Below are 17,341 nucleotides of genomic sequence, written 5' to 3'. Positions count from 1 at the left end.
CAAGTACCCCCATCTTACTATGAAATAGCTGTTAAGTCGTCCCTTAATTTTTTTCTTTTTTTGGCACTGGCAATTACACACAGGGGTGCTCTACCACTGAGCTACACCTCCAGCCCTTTTTTATTCTTTATTGTGAGACAGAGACTCGTTAAGTTGCTCAGGCTGGCCTCGAACTTGCAATTCTCCAGCCTAAGACTCTTGAGTCACTGGGGTTACAGACATGCACCACCATGCCTGGTTATAGTGACATTTTTTAAAGGACACTCTAAAGGGAGAAAAGGGAGTGACCTTCAGGCAGACACTATCATTTCCTTCAACCCTGCAAGAAGTCAATGATGATTTAAAAACCACTTCTGAAAGCCTGCCAGTCATTGACAGAGTCCTTTTTATATCTTCTACTCTCCAAAGCTTTTTGGCATAGGTTACTCTTTTAAACTCCCAAACAACCTGAAAGGCAAATAAAGTATTATGATGACAGGTTTACAAAGTATGATGCTAAGTCACAGAGAGGTTACATGAGTCTCCAAAGTTCGCACAGCTAGAAGGTGTCAGCCTGGGTGGCAGCAATCCTGGTTCCATAAGCTCTCAAAATGAATCATTTTGTCTCACCAGAAACAATGTTCCTATTCCATCTCTAAGAAGCAATGGCTATGTGGCATTTTCCATTAATGTCCTCCAATCTCTAATTACCTACCCATCTCAATCCAAATGAATTCCAAACCATAAAACCTTACCTTTTCAACCAACCGTCTCTAGCATATAGTAATATAATGAGGGTGCTTCTATTTCATCATATAATGTTTCTGCTATAATTGTTTAAATAACATTATATTCGGACCTCAGAATTAAACTAACCTTTATATATACTAAGGGTACATTTTAAAATCAAATAAGGAGCAGAAAGCATAAAAAGACCTAAAAGACACACCAAGCCTCCCAACTGGGAAATGAAAACTTTTCTTCCCCCAGTACTGGGGTTTTAACCCAGGAACACTCACTTTACCAATGAGCCCACTGAACTGAATCCCAAGCCCTTTTTATTTTTGAGACAGGGTGTCACTGAGTTTTCTCAAACTTGCTATTCGCCAACCTCAGGCTCCCAAGTAGCTGGGATTATAAGCATGTGCCACCATGCTTAATGAAATGAAAATTCTTTTACAGTATCCTATTATGTGCTTTAAGCTTTAAGCCATTTTGTTATCAACCACAATTTCCACATATTGGGAACACAGTCATATTGAAGATCATGACTTTCAGAGAAATGAGGAGGTGGGCATCGTGTGTTAGAAATCTTCCACGGAAGCATTCAGAAGAAAGGCCCTTTAGTCATCATGCTGGGGAGCGTGACTGTTGCTCTCACATGTCATAAATACCTGAAGGACACTACTTGTCATTCATGAGATACATAGGACACCAAGTGTTCTTCCAAAGACTCGGTTTCAGACTAAAGGCGTGGAAAGTTTTCAAGTCATGTTTCTTATCCTAACCAATCATCAGAGTTGCTTTTCATGTAGCCTTTCCAGCTGGGACACTAACACCATGCAACTCTGTGCCCTCCATTTTCCAGGACAATGCAGAACTACCCACTGTCTCTAGCAGAAAGTTCAAATTCATCAACCTGGCATATGGCTCTTCATAACACACTCCAGGACTGTTTTCTAGCCTCTACTGTGTCTCAAACTCAGGTTTTTCTCATTCCTTACAAACACCCTAATTCCTGCCTTATTTGCTCATCATTCACTTGCCCCTGGTCCCCTGTCCCTCCTTCTCCATCTATCCAATTCTGATTTAGTGACAAAGTCCAGCTCAAAAACTTACTTTGCCCCAAATGTAATTCACATGCATGCCTTCTGTCTCTTTTTAAATTATAAGTAATGAGGTATCTAATGCAACAAATTGTTGATGGCAGATGATCAATGAATTGGGAGGTGGTAAGGATAAGCAGATAAATGTCATGCATCCACCCCACAGTCTCCTGAGGCAGGAAGGTGCAAGAGGTTCTCTCTAGAAGGTCTACCCCATGTCATTAGATCATTAGCAAGAGCTAATGCCTCTTTGCAGTGTGTCCACTATACTTCATTTTTCTAATCTACGAATAAGGAAATTATTTCTCTCACTGCAGTTGAATGTACATATCCACTATAGAAATTTGAAAGTTTTCTTTTTCCGAATCACAAAGCTTTAAAGTAATAATCATATAAATATTTTTCCTAGATGATTGTGTCATTCTTATAAGGTTGTGTGTTTCAGAAATAGTTAAGGAAAATAAATGTCAAATAGTCAAGATCTCAAATGGAGGACAGATGTGTGTCCTATAAAGAGAGATTGCCAACTTGACCTCAAGTCCCAGAACACATCCAGTGTGGCAATCTTCGTGACCAACTGTGCTGTCACTCCTCTGCTGTCCTCCAAAGCTAAATGGATTCCTATGAAGTGTGACTGGAGGTGTGACCTAATGAAATCCAACGAATAGGGTCACAGAGGCCACTGAAGCATGAGTCTGCATTTCTCAAGTCACTGTAACAGAATCTGCACCTTGCACAGCAGAGGGTGGGTCAGGAGGCTATCTGGTAGCCAAGGGCAGTGCTAGGGCTTTAGAGCAACAGCACAAGGCTGTAATCAAACACCATCCCAGGACACTTACCCAGCTAACCATCCATCTTTTATTCATAAACATGGGGAACACGTTTTCTTTGGCTGCTCCTTTTGCCCTTTCAGGTTGTACCTACATCATACCATAGCACCTTTTTCTGTTATGTCGCATAAAATGCACCTGGTATAAAGCACCTTGTCCATACCAACACTGGATAGGGACAGCTTGATTTCTGTTGATCCCAGAGCCAGCATGAGCATTCCCCTCTCTGCAGAGTGTATTGGGTTTATAACTAGACAAAGTCACACTTGTACGAAATGAAGCTAGCACTATCCCAAAGTGGAATAGGGATTGAGGATTGGGGATCTGTTATTGAGGATTGGGGAACTCCTTTGGGAGAGCTCTGAGGTGAGGGGCAGCCAACCCTCCCACTCCGGGTGTGGCCAGAGGGGTGGGGAGGAATGAAGCCCACCTGGCTTTGGTCACAGAACTCAGCCTAGCACTAGGCCAGGACAGACAGATGAATTGGGAAGAGCAGGAGTCCCAGAAACCACCCTGCCCAGGAAACCCAGGGACTGTTCCACCAGTTCTACCTGCAATGCATTTGGTTCAGACCTAGACTCAGGCCAATGCAAAGAAAAGACAGCAAAGCAGAAGGGAGGAGACACTGATGTGTGGTGGCTGGGAGCACCTGGACCCGCATGTGGAAGAGGGTGGGTAGGGAAGTGGACTAACTGCCACTGGGCAGCTAGCAGCAGGTTTCATGAATGCCACTGTGGCCAATGTAACACACCCATTTGATGACATCGTGGTCGCTCTAGTTCAGCTTCAGTTCAGATACTTCAAGCAGTGCAACGTGAGACCAGAGGGCACAAATGGCACTTTGAAGTTTATGGAAATAGGGGGTTAAGCCCATTTCTTCTTGTCGAAGTTCAGTCTGCGCTGATCTGCGATTCCTTCATGTCTGCCATGTGCTTGATCTTCCACACAATGGTGTTCTCACTGGCCTTGTACTTGGCCTTCCCCTTCATGCAGATCACCTGTACCCCATTTGTGTTTTGGGGGGTGGGGGGGTGGAATCCTCATCTCAATCTCTGGGCCAGCAGCAAGAGCTTCAAGTTGGACTTAATGACTACCTTGACATCCAATTTTGTGCATCCCACTTCCTGCACAAGGAGGTGCCCAGAAAGGAAGGATGATGCCTTTGGTGGTGCGATACCTCATGAACTCAAACTCTCCATCTGGTGGAATGAAGCTGTTGCTGCGTTCAGAGTCAGACTTGCTGAGTCGCACACAGCAAGGAAGGTGCAGTCATCAATGGCAATTGATTGCTTCCCACTCTTGCTTGTCTCATCAGCTGTACCTTTGCCCTGCTTTTCAATGACAATCTTGTCATTTATTCCAAACTTGCACTCAGGCATGCCACTCAGGTAACTCTTCAAAACCATCCAACCTGATACATGGACACTCAGCCCCTGCCCCTGTGGGGACATGAGTAGGTTCACACTCTCCAGAACATCCAGGAAGAGTTCATTGCGGAGATACTTAATGCCCTCCTGCCACCAGCCAGCCTGCCCAGTCACATGGCTAGTGATCTGGGACTGCTCTTCTTTTGTCTGATGCCAACTCTTGATGCCCTGCTTCTTTGGTGCACCTGTCTCTGAGTTCTGCGGGTAGCCAAAGTTCAGAATCTCACCCAGCAGCTCATATATGAGCACAGAATTGTTCTTGATGTTTTCCTCACTGATCTTGCCAAAGTAAGCAGCCATTATGTCACACATCTTATAGAGGAATTCAAAGACCAAGGCAGTGTTGACATTTTGCTTGGTGACAGCAGCCAGTCAGATGTTGGACCACTTAACATAGAAGAAGCGTTTCAAGCAATGTTGGTGACAGGGCTGAGTATCTGCTGCTGAGCATGGATAACATTGACTCGAAGGGCACCGACTAATTCCTCCTAATGTCACCTCAGTAGGCCCACCTGGGAGAGGCGCACCTTCTTCTTGTGATTATAGTTGAATAAGCAGCCGTTCAGTCACCTCGGCCCATTGCTCTGAGAACTGACCTGGCATCTGCAGCCCCCCAGCTCCATCAGCCCAGGCACTCTCTGGATCCCAAGATGTCCGCACACCCCCCCTGCTCCCCTGCCGCATGAGCATTTGTCTTTTAAGGGCAAGGATTTAAGTAGTCCCTTGAGCCCCTCTGAGTAGAGAAGTGAGACAACCGTGTAATCCAAGGCAGGAGCAGACCTTAGTACCAAACAGGTTTATCATTATCTCTATTACTCATTTTATTTCATCCTTGAACATGATTAAAATGGTAGGATTGGTTTTTTTTGTTTTTTTTTACATATTAAAAATTCAACAAGAAATTCTTGACCATAGAAAATACATCAAACTTACTCCAAAAGGACCTAATCCCAGTCACCTTGATTAAGAGCTTCTTTCCACACATCTCCTTCCTAAACAGACAGGAACGCAAAGCCTTCACCAGAAACGTTTACAGAGTACTTTGGGGAAAGGACTGCCCTGGGCTCGGGCGCATGCCTTGATTCCTATGTGGCAGGCTTTACAGCGAAGAATAGGAACACGAGCTTTGAAGTCAGACTGCTTGTTTGGTCCCCACTGGCCGTTAGGTTTAATGAATCTCTCTGGGCCTCAGTTTCCTCCTCTGTAAAGTGTGAATAACAATAACAACTCACTTGGTTATTGCGATAATTAAATGAAGGTCAGCTGTTAATTGTACTCTCTTAATTTGGCTATGATTCATTAGTTTGGTGTGTTTTATAGGTCCTGGGGAAACATGACCTTATTTAAAATATATCTATGCAGTACATATTCAAGTCTCTAGATCAGTATTCCTCAAAGTGTAGTCTGGGGACACCTGGTGATCACCAAGACCCTTTTATGGTGTCCTTAAGGTCAAAATTATTCTCATAGTAACACTAAGATGTTATTTGCCTTTTCTCGTTCTCAGACTTTCGTAAGTGTATAGAAATCCCTACTTATCCACCATTTCATTTTCCAAGGTTTCAATTTCCCACAGTCAACTACAGTCCAAAAATATTAAATGGAAAATTCCAGAAATAGACAATTTATAAAATTTAAATTGCATGCCATTCTGAGCACCACACACTAACTTACCTGGGACATAAATCATCGCTTTGTCCAGTCTGTCCATCCAAGCAGTATGTGCTCCCTGCCTTTAGTCACACAATAGCCGACTCAGTTATCAGATTGACTATTACAGTATCAACTGCAGTAATTGTGTTCAAGTAACCCTTATTTTACTTAATAATGGCCCCAGAGCACCAGAATAGAAATGTTGACAATTTGGATATGCCAAAGAGAAACTGAAAGTTTTTCATTTAAAGAAAGGGAAAAAACCAGGTTTCTAAGGTTTCTAAGATCTACAATAAGAATGAATCTTATACCCATGAAATTGTGAAGAAGGAAAAAGAAATTCATGCTAATTTCCTGTTACACTTCAAATTGCAAAAGTAACTGTTATAGTGTGCAAGTGCTTAGGTAAGATGGAGAAAGCATTACAGTATATGTGTATGGGTCAGTATCTGCAGCTTCAGCATCTACTGGTGGTCTTGGAATGTATCTCCCACAGATAAGTGGGTGGGGCTACCATACAGTGGAATTTTTCCAGAGGCTACAAGATAGGTGATGGTGTCATCACTTAACCGTTAATGGAACATGTGTTTGTACATCCTTGTGTTTTTAACATTCCTCAGTTATAATTTCAGATATAGTAAAGAGCAATAGACATAACCCAAATAAACAGGTCTCTTTGGGGTACTCAATATTTAAGAGTTTAAAAGGTCCTCAGACTAAACGGTTGGAGAATCTTGGCTAGACTATCTCAAGTTAAAGTCTCCCTCCCCCATGTCCAAAATCTGTAATGCAAAAATGCCAAACCCTTCTCCTAATGTTGAGACTCTGCCCCCAAAGCCTACTGTCATTGTTTCAGGCACTCTGGGTCGGACTTCCCCGGTGAGGAGTGGCTGTGGGACTACGAGAAGCACGGCCAGCGGCACTCGGTGATCAGGAGGGTCAAGCGGTTCCTGAGTACTCACGAGCACCCCGCCAGCCCCAGGAGGAGGAGCTTCGGGAGGCAGGCCAGCGACAGCTCCATGTTCTTCCCGCTCAGCCCGGCCCGTGACCTGCTGGACGTGCCCTCGAGAAACCCCCACAGGGCCTCGCCCACCCGGAAGCAGTCCCAGTCCCTGGAGGGCAGCCCCAAGATGCACTCCAGCATGGGAGAGCTGTCCACAATCAGGGAGACCAGCCGGACCAGCACTCTGCAGAGCCTGACCCCGCAGTCCAGTGTGCGGGCCTCCCCCACCAAAATGCCGCAGGTCCCGGAGGTACTGGTCACCGAGGCTGAAGCACTGGAGCCCTCGTACGACGGCCACCACCACGACTCCACTACCTCCATCCTGAGCTTGGAATTCACCGGGGTTCAGCCCAGCAGGACTGGGCAGCAGGAGGAGCCGGCGGGACTCCTGGCCCCCTCGGAGAAGGGGACCCCTCCTAGGGGGCCTAGTCCTCAGACTGGTCAGGCCAGCGACCTTTTCCTGTTTGAGGAAGACTCTGATGCTGACAGGTTCCTGAAAAGGTGGAGTCTCCCAGAGTTCCGCGAGTCCGGCCACACCTCCCTGGCAAACCTGGGTCCAGATCCCCTGAGCCCTGCGCCGGCTCTCTTGATCGACACCGAAACGTCTTCAGAGACCAGTGGAACCAACCTTGGGGCTGGCTCTGGTGTCTCCCCTGATATGCTGTACTTAATGGAAAACCTGGACGCCAGGGAAACCGATATCATAGAATTTAACACCGAGCAAACTGAGGAGTCCCCTAAAGGAATGCCACAAAGTTCTAGGACCTAGTTCTAGCCTAGATTCGCACTTTACCAAAAGCTCAGGATTAGTCCCAGAATACCCCATGGGTGGCCTTTTTTTTTTTTTCCAAAAATCATATCACATAAGCTACTTAGAACTTTGAAGGGCATTATGATCCTTTTTGAAAACCATAAAAATCAAACAAATTCACATCATCCCAAAATGGCTATCATGGAAGCTATGCAGGCCATATTGAATTGTCTTAACCAAATAAGGAATCTTGTATAAATATTTATGACTTAGAAATTCACAGGTTATTATCTTTGGAAAGGGTCTTGCGGATCATAGTCCAATCCCTTAGATACAAAAAACAAGACAAGGATTCTCTTTCCTCTCTTTCTTTTTTCTTCCTTCCTTCCTTCCTTTTGCCCTTCCTTCCTTCCTTCCTTCCTTCCTTCCTTCCTTCCTTCCTTCCTTCCTTCCTTCCTTCCTTCCTTCCTTCCTTCTTTTCTTTAACTGTAAGGACAGGAGATGGATCACATAATGCCCAAAGGCTCTTTTATATTTACAATACTTTGGGACTTTCTAACGATCTCACTCTCACTTTTCTATAACTATTATTATTATCATTTTCTAATTCTTAAGCTCCATCAGTGTCAGAAAGCTTCATTTCTCTTCACTCTTCTTTTTTTCTCTCTTTCCTTTTTATTCTGTTATCCAGTTTTTTCCTTTCCCTTCTCCCTTGTCTCGCTCCTTCTCCATGACTCTCACCTGTCCTACCTTTCAGGTTATAGTATTTTATTTTTCCAGCTCTGTTGCTTGCTTCTTGCCATGGTGTTCAAAATATGAGGAACTGGCAAAACATCCTACTGAATAATCAATGATGTTAACATCTCCCACTCTTCTAGCCTCATCATAGAAGGGGTGTTGGAGTTGATGGTGTCCCACCATTCTCTCAAGCCATTGCTGTTTCTTTCTGTTTCCACTCTTTGATCTTGGACACTGGAGAAAACTGAAGCCAAGAGGATATGAAACTTGCATGACCGAATGCTATGGAACCAAAGAATAGCATGGCTCAAATCTGTTTAACTTGAACTCTGAAGCAAAAATCCCTTGTGTCACAACATGGGACCAGTTACTGTGTCTTATAGGTCATTTGAAATGAAAGAGGATATTGGAGCTGGGTGGATAATGGGGTCCACGACAGCATGATGGGGTCTGGATGTTGACTGATCTCTTAGGGTAACCATTTGTTGCAAATCTGCAAGGACTTGCCGGAGGCTCACCACTCTCAGCATCTGTTGTCTGATAAAGCCTGACTACCTATGACTTAAGAAATAAAGTCACCCAAATAGGTACCATTTACTGAGTGTTCACAGTGTTCCAGGCAGTGGCCTGCAAAGTTCGCAGATGATCTCTCTAATCCCCACAGGAATCCGATGAGATCAATATGCTATTCTATTCATTTCAAAGATGAAGAAGAGGTGTTGAAGAAGTAATGTGTCTAAAATCTCACAGCCAGGCTAACTGGCCTCAAGAGCCCGCACCCTTAACCACCATGCTCCCTCACTACCCTGCGCTGTTAAAGCCCCGACTCTACCTGTGGTTTTTCTGGCATTCTTCTCCAAGGGCGCTGTAACGGTTTAGATGTGAGTTGTCCTCCCAGAGCTCAAGTGCGACACAATGCAAGAAAGTTCAGAGGTGAAATGACTGGGTTACGAGAGCCTTAGCCTTTTCACACATTAATGCCTGAGGGAGATTAATGGGCAGTAACTGTAGGCAGGTAGGGTGTGGCTGGAGGAAGTAGGCCACTAGGACCAGGCCTTTGGGGTCTCTGGTGAGTGGAGTGCTCTCTGCTGCCTGGTTGTCCTGCTCTGCTTTCCTCCACCACACCCTTTGCCATGATGTTCTTCCTGCTCTTGTTCCCAGAGGAATGGAGTTGGTCCTCTACAGACTGAGATCTCTGAAATCACAAGTGCCAAATAAACTTTTCCACCTCTAAAATTGTTCTTGTCAGGTCTTTTGGTCCCAGTGATGAAAAGCTGACTAAGATAGGAGCTCTGCCCAAATCGCAGTTCACGCTGAATCTCTCCAGCCTGGGAGGCTTCTGTGGGTCCTCCTGCCTAAGTCTACCTGCATCTTTCATGCATTCACAGAGGAGAGCAGTGCTCCAATTTTGAGCCCTAGCCACAGTCCTCTTCATTTTTCATGACAGAAGAAAGCTGGTGGGATCCTTCTCTCCCTCCCCCCACTCCTCCTGATGTGCAGTACTATCATTATATCTTATGTTTTCATAAAACCTCCCATCTCAGTGGGTCTCTTAAGCTACATGAGAGCAATGATTTTACTTTCCACTAGCTTTTCTCAAAGAACTTAATGGAAATAATATTAGAAGAAATGCTGTCTATTGATGGTTCTCTATATCGGTTGATAGAGCATTGGGAGAGCATTAACATTCCCAAAGCATTACGTACAGACTGTGGGATCAAGCCCCAATATGAGCCTTCTAAAAGGACACAACCCTATGCTTCTTCCAGTTTTCTTGCAGTGTCTTCACTGCAGTTTTCTTGAGTGTCTCAACTTAATGTCCTTTCCTTCTTTTTGGCTCTATGTATTGTTCAAATTCAAATAAATTTACACTTAGTTTCTTTTAAAATATAATCAATTTTCATTCCTAAATCCAAGGTGATCAATTGTACACAAATCAAATAATACATTTTGTGGAGGGATAGGAGAGTGTTCATTTACCTCTACTTCCATCCTTCCCTTATGCATCTTCATCCAGAAAATTATTTCATTTCCTCAGTATTTCTTCAAAATTTGAGATGACCTCCCATTTTCTCCTTGTGCAGAAAGCTGAATTGTGACTTGCTCAATGAGCCCATCTGGAAGAAATCAACTATAAATTCGAACAAGCAATTTCCCCAAGCAGATGAAGAAATTCTCTATTCATTCTAAAATAACTTTTTACCCAGCACAGACCAAGGTTGCAAAAACAAGGATTTCTTCTCATGTGCCTGATTTCATTGCCTGTCTAGCTCATTCTCTCCTGAGTGCTGAAATCTCACACCACCCAGATGCATGGCCCCAAGGGCCTGGTGGCTTAGTCTTCTGGACTTGACCATTCCAAGAACAGGCTCAGCTTAACTGTAGTCTGCAAGTTAGACAGTGCAGTGGGACCCAGCCCTGTTGGTTTCCTTCTCTCCGTGCTCTTCAGAGAGAATGCCAGCCTGACACTGGGGTCCAAGTTCATTAAGGTAACGGCCCACTAACTTTTTCTGTTTTCCAAGAATTTAGAGAAGACTGGTCCTTAGCAAAACAAAGACAACTGTTCCCTTCCCTTCTTTTATTATCTGTCAGCTTCCCAACTCATCACCTCCACTACTCCATGTATCCACTTCTGGCCCTGTTCAGCTAAGCTACAGAAAACATTTTAAATGGAATGGAGAAATGTAAAATTTACCACTAATGTAAAGAAAAGGCTCACTTAAACATATACCCCCTTTTTTTTCAATGTTAATCCCTCTAATTTCTTTCTTCTCCAGAGAAATTGATTCGATTTTGAGACTTTATTATCATAAAATCTGCTCACCAAGACTCTCTGGTGCCCGGGCAGCCATATGGTATAATGGAATAAGTACTACAGAACCAGCATGTGAATTCTGACTTGAGCAAGCACCCGTCCTTCTGGATTTCATATTTTTGTCTGTAAAACGTACTGTTCTCTGGATTGTTTCCCTGGGCCATTGTGAGGCATCAGGAGAGAGTGGGTATGAGAAGATGGGACCCAGGTTGCACTGTGTGGACAATAGGCAAGATTAGGACTGATGTCCCCTGGGCACTCACCGCAAACTTCTTTTTCCACCTTCGGCAATTTATTCTCTGAGATTCTAATCTTTTTCATTCACCAAGCTTTTTTTCTAACATTCACAGTGTTAACCTCCCAACTTATCGATCATGTCTTTCTCTTTGGACTTCTTTTTTCTTCCAGAGACTTCCCTACTTCCACATCTTCCTTCTCTCTGCCATTATTTTTATCATTCCTTCACTCACCACAGAATCCCAGGCCTCATCACCATGGCGATGATTTCCTCCCCAACCCATTGTGCGTATCCATCCCTTCAATCAAAACGTGAGACTAGAAAAAAATTAATGGCACTTGTTCTTTCTACTATAAATCTAGAGAATTTAGAACCCTCAAGGTTCAAGGTTAGAAGACCCTCTTTGGGATTCTAGTTTCACTAAACCTGGTCTTCTGTCAGCTAATTAGGAATAATATCTACAACTGTTTAAAAAAAAAAAAAAATCCTAAGCAAATCAGAACCTATTCCACCTGCCCTTCCCCTTCACAACACTCCACATGATCAGCAAAAGACATTTTCTGATGTTCTGTGCTGCAGATAGAGAAAACCAAGGACTTATTCCTTTCATCTTATTAAACTATACCAGGTAGGTCCTCCATTCTTTCACCTGCTTTTTGTTTCTCTTGGTTCTATGAACCCTAATTCTTAGGAGTCTTTTCCACTGATATGGCCATTGAGTTGAAAGAACCAATTCAAGAACACCAGAATTGTTCTGATTGTAAATCTTACAAAACCCAGAAGAATTCCAACCCACTGACAAAGCTTGAGTGACTTGACCCCAAAATTCACGTCTCTCAACATGTGCAATCAGCCTATCTCTGGCCATGGCATGTAGAAAATGAACAAATTTCCCTGTAAAATAGAGACCTGAATATGAATTTGCCCAACTATTCAATTAGGAAGGTCGGTTTGTTTGTTTTGTTTCTGAATTAGTTCAGAAATTGGCCTAAATCTTCCTTTTGCCACAGGTAGATTTAGCCAGATGGTTCCCTGGAACCATCTTCTCTGAGCTTCTCATTTTAGATATTTGCCTAACAGAAGGAGCAAAGGGAATGCTGCGTCCTGTTTCCTGAAAACAAGAACATTTCTAAAATAGATTTTATGCAGAAATTCTGGTGTGTCCCTGGTTCTTTGTGGGCCAGTGGCTCTCAACTAGATGTGACTTTGCACTCAGGAGACATTTGGCAATGTCTGGAGAGGTTTTGGTTGTCACAGTGGGGAGTGTTCCTGGCATCTGGTAGGAAGAGGCCAGAAAGCTGCTAAACATCCTGCTGTGTGCAAGACAGACAGCACAGCTGACTGGCCCCAAACAGCAAGCTTAGGCAATCTGATTTAGGCTAAAGGAAAGGAGAAATGAGACAGCTATCAAGGAGATTAATGATGAGAGATGAGCTACAGAAAGAAATAGAACTTAAGAGAACAGATGAACCCAGCAGCTGCTGAATCCCTATTCCACACACAAGCTGTGCAGTAATCACCATTTTCTTTTGATGCTGGAGGATCTGATATCTCAAATCCAGAGAAACTGGATTTGAAACCTGAGGTTCACTCTTAGAGAATTTCTTCGATGCTGTTACCAGTAGGAGTAAGTGCCACTGCTGGCATGATTGTAATTTTCAGAGATCGTAGTTGTTTAAAGGGTGACAATAATATATTCTGCCAAATATTATTTAAGAACTTGTACCAATAAACTTCTAGACTATGGATAGACAACTGATCCATCTTTACCTTTTTTAAATGCCTTGTTTAGGACCAAACAAATAAACTCTACCTTCTAGACAGACAATTTGGCACTTTATTATTTTTTTTTAATAGGAAGGATTTTTAGTAGAAAACAGTTACAATGGATAGGATCAGCTTACTTCCTTCTCACGGGTCAAACTCAGATTTCCCGGCACATCCTAGGGAGTAACATCAAGGAATCCACGACGTCCTGGATGATGTCGCCAGTTAGACCTCTGTTCATAGTCATTCATTAAGCCAATACTTAGTGTCAGGCATTCCACAAAAGGTGAGACCCCGGAAGTTCCCCTGTGCCCAGCCTCCCTCACAGATCTGGCACTGTCCTCTGCAGCTCTAATAACAAGACGCCTGCCAAAGTTCATTCATGTTTGTTGCTGTTTGTTTCCTTTCATCCCCAATCCTATTCCCTCTCCCCTATTTTAGTTTGCTCAATGTGAAGCCCTCTGTATACACGCTTACAACCAAAGGGTATGTGTGTCCTGATTTTGTGTGTAAGTGTTGCTTTTTTTAACTATTGCTTTTATTTATTTGTTTAGTTTTTGTGGTGGTGGAGATTGAACCCCAAGGTACTCTACCACTGACGTACATCCCCAGCCCTTTTTATTTTGAAACAGGGCCTCACTAAATTGCTGAGGATGTCCTTGAACTTGCCATCCTCCTGCCTCAGCCTCCTGAGTCACCAGGATTACAGGTATGCGCCATCACACCTGGTAAAGTGTTTTTAACTTACCTAAATGTTTTCATATTACAGGTCTCATCTCTCTTTGTTTTTCATTCAGTACTATGGCCTTAAGATCCCCCATTTGTGTACATCTAATCCATTGCTTCTGTCTGCTACATACTCCGGGAAGTTTTATATCTTACCCACTTTCCCAATTGCCTCCTACCAGAGTCTTCTTTTTTTTTTTTTCATCAATAACATTGTTTATTAATTTTTTTATTTGTTCTAATTAGTTATACATGATAGTAGAATTCCTTTTGACACATCATTCATAAATGGAGTATAACATCTTATTCTTCTGGTTGTACATGATGTAGAATTACACCAGTCATGTAATCATGTATGCACATAGGGTAATAATGTCTAGATGAATGGATACGGAAAATGTGGTACATATACACAATGGAACGTGACTCACCTGTAAAGAAGAATGAAATTGTGGCATTTGCTGGTAAATGGATGGAGCTGGAGAATATTATGCTAAACAAAATAAGTCAATCCCAGAGAACCAAAGGCCGAATGTTTTCTCTGATATGAGGATGCTGATTCACGATGGTAGGGGGGCTACTAGGGAAGAATAGAGGTACTTTGGATCAGACAGAGGAGAGGAAGGGAGGGGAGGGAGTATGGGAGTAGGAAGGGTGGTAGAATGAACCAGACAGCGTTACACGAGTCTCCTCTTGAATTCCCAGAAGCGTTTCTTCAGTGTTCAGACCTGAAAGCACATTGGGCCTCCCCAGAAGCACAAAAGCATTCTTGCATCTTTACTACCCTTCCTTCCCCACCTCAAGCTGGCATTGCCTCCATTTCTGGTATTTCCAGTCTAACACATGTAAAGTGACACCCACTTTTGTCTAATTGGCATTTATTTATGTGGTTGTCAGTACCTGTGAGGATCTCTTCATATCGTTCTTTGGGGACTCCTCTTCTGAAAATTGCCTTTTCAAATTCTTTGTCCTTTTATCTAACAGAGATTTCTTTTTTCTTGTTGATTTTTAAAAGTTCCTTTGATTTTCTAGAATTAGAGTAGACATTGCTGGGTTTATACATTGCAAGGGTCTTGTCCAATCTCTTGCAGGTCTGTTGTAAGCATCCGTCGTGTCATTTGTTGAATACAGTCCTTAACTTAATATAATTTTGTCAATTTATTGTTTCATGCTTTTAAGTTTCAAATCAGAAATCCTTCCCCATCTCTATTGTCATGGTATTTGATTACATTTTTTGTTCAATTACCTTTACAACATTAGGTAAGGATCAGTTTTATTTTTCTCCGTAGAATGAACCAGTTTCTCTGCAACCCTTCCTACTACATGACCAGTTTATAGTTCCACGCAGTTCATGTCAATCAGAAACACTGGTATGAAACAAATAGCCTCAGAGAGGTGAAAGACAGGGTGGTAGGAATGGAAGAAAGATGAGCCCTAAACTCATAAAGCTCTGGCTCCTGCCTACCAAGTACAAACCTTCTATCTGTTGCCTGGCAGCTTTTCCCCCGTCAGTGCCCAGGGTGTTTAAAGTCTTTAACGCTCATCTGCATGAAAGACCACTAAAAATAGGCCATCTCTTTTATCGGACTGACACTAAGCTACAAGAGGCAAGCCTGATTCATAAGGAGCTGTTGCTGAATAAGAAACAGAGGTAGTGTTACACAGAGAGCTCAGGATCCTTCAACACTCAGAAGAAAGCAGGATCCGATCCAGAGACATGGAGTCCAAGACCCAACAGCATTTAGACTCCAGGATCAGCAAAGATGGAGGCACTACTCCAGGCCAGCATTGCTGGTCTGCTGGCTCCCATCTGCCCAGTGAGCAGGGCTTTCCCACAGCCCACGTCTTTACTCCTGTAACAGGCTGTGCTCAGAGACGGGTGAATATTAGGTGTTTATTGCCACCTTTGGCCCTGTTCTTCAAATCAGCTGCCGTGTGGGGGACGGTCATAGATGGTTTCAGAGGACAACTAATCTCATCTTGCCCTCATTCTCAGTATTCAAGTCCAAGAACAAGACTTTCTGGAAGGGGTTGCCTCCTGGATACCAATGATAGATTCATTATTCCTTTTAGGGTCATTGGACCCTAAAAACTCTGAAGGGAAAACATCCTTCAAGATTAGAAAACATTTTCAAAAAAAAGTCAGTCCTGATGTTTCCCAATAAAAATGGATTTCAATTACTTTTGTAAGTTAAAAAAGTGGCAGATTTCTCAACAGAGTACTCATTCACCTACTCAACATAGTTTTTCTCCACTTGGCCCCAATTCAGAGGCTATGTGTCTCCGGGTACGCTGCAGGGAAGGAGGTCCAGCTGGTGAGAGGCCAGGTGGGATAATGCCATTCTGTGGGTATAAAGGAAGAGGGGCATGTGCCCTCCCGTCTCAGAGGCAGCCATATCCCTTCCACTGGAATATGAGCTCCATTCTCTGACTCTTTCAACCAAAAAGTATTCTATGAATGAATGCTTGAAGAAAAGATAAATAAATAAAACCAAATCATCTCAGGATCCAGAAGATCTCAAGATCAGAAGATCTAATGTGACGACAGACTTCACCGTGGTCTCAATCGAGTTGCTTGAATGCTCTGAACTCTACATTGCTCATTTCTAAAACAAATGGTTAGCTCTTCCTTTTTTTTTTTTTTTTTTTTTTTGCGGTACTGGGGATCAAACTCAGGGCCTTGCACTTGCGAGGCAAGCACTCTACCAGCTGAGCTATCTCCCCAGCACCTAGCTCTTCCTTTAGTTGTGTGCACACATACAACTAAAATTAGAACAATTCAGAGAAGATTAGCTTGGTTCCTTCAAAGATGAAACACACCAAAATAATTAATAAAATAAATGTTGGGCTAAGTGATTTAAGAGTCCCTCTCAAATTTGGGTTACAATAACATCTGTGGAGATACTATACATGGGAAAGAAGAAAGAGACAGTCATGGTGCACACTGAGAAAATGGGCTCAAATGGCAGAAAGAAACACAAAGAGGAAGAGGGTCAGGGATGGAAGAATAGACACTCATTGAGTACTTGGGATGTACCAAGTACTTTAAATGTGTCATTTCAGCTGGCTTCATAACATCCACAAAGTACTATTACCCATTATATAGAAGGAATAGAGAATTGAAATAACTTGCTAAAAGTTACAAAATTGAAATTTCAAATCTGGGAATTAAACCCAGATTTCTTAGGCTCATTGATGATTCTACCATTCCACACTGCATCCAAAAAATAATTATCTAGAATAGGATAGAAGTGTCTGCTTTCATGAACAGGCACTTCACAGAAGAAGAGTTATACATGGTCAACAAATATATGAAAAAATGTTCAACATCTCTAGCAATTCAAGAAATGCAAACTAAAACTACACTGAGACTCTACCTCACTCCAGTCAGAATGGCAATCATCAAGAACACAAGTAGCAATAAATGTTGGCAAGAATGTGGAGACAACAGCACACTCATACATTGCTAGTGGGACTGCAAATTGGTGCAGCCGCTCTGGAAAGTAGTATGGAGGTTCCTCAGAAAACTTGGAGTGGACCCACCATTTGACCCAGTTATCCCACTTCTCAGTATATACCCAATGGACT

At 43.0% G+C, this 17,341-nt stretch overlaps 1 protein-coding gene and 1 pseudogene across 3 annotated transcripts in view; one reads left to right on the top strand and one right to left on the bottom strand.

Moving 5' to 3' along the window:
• BEST3 (bestrophin 3) overlaps positions 1–13,739 on the top strand; it is a 76,562-nt gene extending 62,823 nt beyond the window's left edge. For both annotated transcript variants that reach the window (XM_079142209.1, XM_079142208.1), the window contains one exon: positions 6,572–13,739. In XM_079142209.1, coding sequence (XP_078998335.1) covers positions 6,572–7,487 — 916 coding nt within the window. In that variant the 3' untranslated portion in view covers positions 7,488–13,739. The remainder of the gene's footprint in view (positions 1–6,571) is intronic.
• On the bottom strand, positions 3,335–5,752 carry LOC306662286 (AP-2 complex subunit mu-like; annotated as a pseudogene). Its single transcript has 2 exons — positions 5,737–5,752; positions 3,335–4,560 (listed from the first exon to the last, which is right to left on the bottom strand). The product of its transcript is annotated as an AP-2 complex subunit mu-like (transcript).
• Positions 13,740–17,341: the final 3,602 nt, after the last annotated feature.

Source organism: Sciurus vulgaris, assembly GCF_902686455.1.
Source record: "Sciurus vulgaris genome assembly, chromosome: 5".
Lineage (NCBI taxonomy): Eukaryota > Metazoa > Chordata > Mammalia > Rodentia > Sciuridae > Sciurus > Sciurus vulgaris.
Note: the sequence above shows the minus strand (reverse complement) of the source record. Positions and strands in the feature narration are given on the sequence as shown.